The sequence below is a fragment of the Anguilla anguilla genome, chromosome 3 (genome assembly GCF_013347855.1).
Source record: "Anguilla anguilla isolate fAngAng1 chromosome 3, fAngAng1.pri, whole genome shotgun sequence".
In the NCBI taxonomy this organism is placed as follows: domain Eukaryota; kingdom Metazoa; phylum Chordata; class Actinopteri; order Anguilliformes; family Anguillidae; genus Anguilla; species Anguilla anguilla.
This window is the reverse complement of record NC_049203.1, coordinates 56,526,835-56,531,791: the sequence shown is the minus strand read 5'-3', so window position 1 is coordinate 56,531,791 and position 4,957 is coordinate 56,526,835. Positions and strand designations below refer to the sequence as shown.

General features: G+C 42.5%; 1 protein-coding gene across 7 annotated transcripts in view; it reads right to left on the bottom strand.

The window, feature by feature from the left end:
- Positions 1-14: 14 nt before the first annotated feature.
- Positions 15-4,957, bottom strand: part of mtmr1a (myotubularin related protein 1a) — a 16,607-nt gene continuing 11,664 nt past the window's right edge. For 6 of the 7 annotated variants that reach the window (XM_035411891.1, XM_035411889.1, XM_035411892.1 and 3 more), the window contains 5 exons: positions 4,028-4,234; positions 3,676-3,768; positions 3,461-3,574; positions 3,071-3,247; positions 2,388-2,555 (listed from right to left, as the gene is read on the bottom strand). In XM_035411891.1, coding sequence (XP_035267782.1) covers positions 2,388-2,555; positions 3,071-3,247; positions 3,461-3,574; positions 3,676-3,768; positions 4,028-4,234 — 759 coding nt within the window. Of the gene's footprint in view, positions 2,556-3,070; positions 3,248-3,460; positions 3,575-3,675; positions 3,769-4,027; positions 4,235-4,957 lie in introns of all 7 variants that reach the window. The other variant, XM_035411888.1, reaches the window with a different exon arrangement.

Genomic DNA, 4,957 nt, shown 5'->3' with positions numbered 1-4,957 from the left:
TTCTGGTGAACAAGTCTTTTTATTTCATTTTTATTTGAAGGAATGTTTGAAGTCTTCAGAAATTTGTAAAAGGAATGGCACATGGACTTCATATCACACCATAAATACACCAGGGAGAGACTACAAGACACCCCTAATATAAACACGTACCAGTAAAAAAGCAACAGAAAGCGGAAATCACATGTATACAGAAGCACATTGATTTGACATCTATGCAAGCCGGGTGTTACACTTACACCTTAGAGGACCATCACATAATGGGGAAGGTAATAGACTAAATTAACACCACAATTAAAATCAAGCACCACAGGCACTGTGAATATGGCGATTTGAGTTTGTTTTCACATACCAGTTATTGAAATTACTGCCATTTATCAAATGAATGGCCATTACCTTGGATGAGAAATGATCCAATAACATTAAGGCCTAATTAAAATACACCACTTATTAAAAACAACATAAAATTTAAGCACTTCACAGTTGAATGGATGAATACAACTATTTTTAAAAATCTCAACAAGTGCATGCCTATATCCAGGGAAATAACAGGATAAACACTAATTTTGTTGTGTACAAAGGGATCGGAAACAAAGACATATGACACATTGTTATAAAGTGACTTGCTCATGAAAAACCACAATGTACAAGCTGGTCATTCACTTCTCAACGTATCAGCATCTGTCTTGATCAATGGGGGGAAAAAATTAAAACCAACTCATCAAAACATCATTCTCATATTACAAATGTGAAATACATACACATTCTTGTATCTACATTTTCAAATAACTCAAAACAATTCACAATTACTGACTATTATCAATAGTTAAAATTTAACAAGTTCCATTAGAATATATACCTGGAGATTTCTGGTTGCTATTGAAATGAAAAAGGAGAACAGATCTACAATAACAGGCCTGTTCACAAAGCCGTCAGGGGGCTCTCCAAACACACTGTGGCAACGGTAGAACACTGAGAATGACTTGGATTAATGCGCTGGCAACCAAGTGTGAAAATGAAAACACATTTGAACAGCACCTCCATATCTGAAACTCCTTCATACGCTGGTATAATACAAAAAAATTCATTTACGCCCCCGGCCTGGTTGTACCATGGTCTAGTGGCATCATAAAGCAAAGTACAGGACATATGATTTACCCTTATAACCGCAGCAAGGCTGCGTTTTACACAGATGATTCAACCAGGTCATGATGAACAGCTCACACTCCTCCTGATAGAGAATGCTGGTGTCTGTGCTAACATACGGCTGCTAACATTGCGGAACAAATAAGCAAAATACTGAAGAGGGTTATGGCTGACCCAGACACATAAAATATTCACTCCTTTCCTTGAGAACCATCAAAAAAAGGTAAGCACACACACATTAGACATTGTTTGGACTTTCGCACTATAATATAAAATGGCAAGAACTAGCACTGAGAACGCTAAAAACAGATTATGCAGTCACAATAGTACCCAGAATGCACAGTCAATAAGATTTTGAACAGAGAATGCATGGCAGATATGATACAGAGAGTGTGATATCATGACTTCAGCAGAAGTATATTGTATTACTGTATTGTCTGTCTCCTGTATTTGGGCCGGGGGGGTGGGCGGTGGGGGGTGGTACTTGGAAGCAGATCGGTGTGTGATTAAAGCACATCTGGGGACCTTCTTCAAGAACCACCCCCGCCCAAAAAAAAACTGTCCCTCACTACACTCTGCTGTGTGCATCCTACCAGATAATCCAGTCAAAAGAGAATAAACTTCCACTGGAGATGAACACCAACAAAGTGTTTTACAGGATACAAATTGTCCACTTGTTTGTATCTGCGACAGCGATTTGTACATATCTGTGTCTTTGTGTTTGCATGTCAGATTATTTTTTAAATCTTAACTATCGGTTTGCTGCACTAAACATGCTTAAATAACAAAGTTATTTCAGGTAGCAATCTATCCAAAATGAAAATAATAGAATTTTGAAAATCCCTTTTCCATGGTTTGGTGACTTTTAAACTTGATTATAAGCACACGTCCTTCTGCAGGATTCAATTATTCTGCAGGTCATTTTTGTCCATATAAGTACAAATATATTCATCTATTCTATTCATATTTACATGTCAGGAAGACGGTGTTAAATAACAATTTGAAATGGTTTTATTCAAATGCATCAATTAATATAAATATAACCTATTCCTTTTTACCTGTAGGAATAATGCATCAGTACAACTTTCAATAAGTTGATCAAAGTTCAATTGAAAAAATATATATAATTTCAGACGCCTATCGAGCGCAAATTAAATTGCGCACGTACATTGTGTTCACTGTGTTTTCGTGTGTGTGTGTGTGTGTGTGTGTGTATGTGTGCAAACACACACATATGTCAATGCTTATACAGCAGTGTGCAAGGGCGTGCCACCGTGGGAGGGCGAAGAGGCGTGGTCCGAGGAAGAGGAGATGGAGCGTGATGAAGACGCTTCCCTCTGCAGTTCATCCACCCTCCTCTGTAGCTCCGCCTTCAGAACCAGCATCTCCTTCAGGCTCTGGTGCACTGGCATCTGTGTAAGAAAACACACCATGGTAAATACTCCCGTCTGATGGTCACAGAAAACGAGGGCGTGCTTAGTCAGTGAGTGCATCTACTACACACTGAAGCCGTTTAATGACACTTCACTTTCTAAAGTCAAATGCGCCGACACCACCGATTAAATTACATAACTTGCAATAATAACAGCTTTTACAAAGTGCACTTCATGTAATAAAAAGGTACAGCATGTGCTTTGAGTATGCCACACTCGGAAAGCACACAAGAGCACAAGTGAGCATCACTCCACTTTCAGTTGTGCACTTTGAACATACTTTAGCTGGTTTTAAGTATTACCACATAATAATAACAGAAATAGTCATAATAATAAGAGCAAGACAACTATTGTTGCACATTTAAAATAATTAAAATGCCACAGTCGCATCACATATCAGATGAATAAACAGCCTTAGGTTAGAATCAGTAGGGCAGCACCTCTCTAGTTAAAAGGAGACAAACTGAGCCTTCCCCTCGAGTAAGGGCGCTAACCTGTGGCCTCATGCGGGGGTTCCAGCGGACGTAGTAGCTGACCCACAGCTCCAGGTGGCGCAGGCTGGCGACGGGGTACAGCACGTGGTCCTCATAGTTGATGTAGAAGGGGTTGGTGAAGTCCTCCGCTTGGCTGTTGATGGAGGACCACAGGGAGACGGTCTTACTCGGCACCTCCTGTACACAGGGACGGACAGAAATGGAGATACTGAGTGCATGCTCTCAGCTTGACATGACTGCAGTCTTCATCTAAGGAAGCCTGTTTTTACTCTGCCGGAGGTGAAGAAAACACAAAACAGATTTACTATCATTTAGAAACCTCACACAGTATGAATTATGTAAAAATTACCCCCCTCCCCCGCCCCATCAAATACTGAAAATGGTTCATGCCTTGCTAACTCGCTCCTGCTCACTGTTGTACAGGAATGTACCAAACAGGCAGCTGAAGAGGTGGTCCAGGATTGTGATGAGGAAAAGCTCGTTGAACTCGAAGGCAGCAGGAAACTGTCAGAAACAGAAACAAGGCGAGGGTAAGGAAGACTGAAAGTACCCATGAACCCCTGGGCCACCAGTCAGGCAGTCAGATCGGAAGGCCGCCGCCTCACCTGACGCATCATCTGCCAGACGCAGTCTATGAACTGCACGAAGAGGGGAGAGCGCTCCGAGTTGGCGTGGTTCTCATCCCCGTGTCCCACGCGCTGAGACAAACAGAGTCAGATTATTCCAGTCCTCACTCAAAGAACTCTTCACTTAACATACACAGAAAACACAGCACACAACTGTAAACTCCTTAACACATGCAGAAAGACACCCATATGCACACACACACACACACATGCACAAACACACACACACACACCCATAAGCACACACACACGCACTCATACACGCATGCACACACACACACACACAAACACACTCGCTGCACATGCGACCACACCCCCTTCCTGTCCTCACCGCGGCAAACTTGTGTCCGAAGCTGACCCACTCCTTCTCCAGCAGAACCTGGAAGCCCCTCAGCGTGCGGTAGTAGCTGTCCAGCATCAGCATGGCCAGAGAGGTGAGCTGGGCCGTGCGGTCCCAGCCGTCGCTGCAGTGCACCACCACAGACGTCTTCCCGGACTCCAGCTTATCCGCGATCCGCACCGCTCCAGCCAAGAGCAGCTGGGGAGAGGCGAGGGGACGGGGCAGGGTGAATGTGACACTTTTGTACCGTGCAGCTCTGTTGGATTATATTCGGAAATTCCAAATGGCCAATAATTCATACGTTGTACATACTGACCAAACATGAAATGTTTTACCCCCAAAGATGACAGTTTTTTTTCCCATAATCACTGATAAATTAGTCTTTTAAACAGAATACTTTTCAGAAATGCCTTTCAGGAAGAACTGTTCTGCTGTGCGAATGGACTGCATGTAAAAATGTAAGATGTGCAACTCCCTGGAGACGAGTGTTTGCTAAATTCCTAAAATGTAACGCTACTAAAAATAAAGACAAAAATAGCAGAATAATAAATAAAACTTCTCTGCGTCATCTATGTCTCTTTCGCATACCTGCTTTCCCGAAAAAAGATGCTAAAAGGCATGTAAAAATATTAAACGGAATCATGCTGTTCTTTACACCTCAACTGCGTGCACACAATATAAGGCTTCTGCAGAAACTTCAGGCCTGAGGCTTGGCGTATGGGGGGCGGGGTGAGTGGGTGGGTTGTGAGGGTTGTGGGTGGGGCTTACGTACTGCTCTGAATGCATAGGAAGATTGACTGACATGAGGAGGGCTCCTTAAAAGGAGGAGACAGAAGAACAAACACAAACTTCTCTGGCAGAGTGTTACTGAGAGAGACCAAGCACTTCAGGAAACAAAACTAATAACAAATTTAAAGCAAC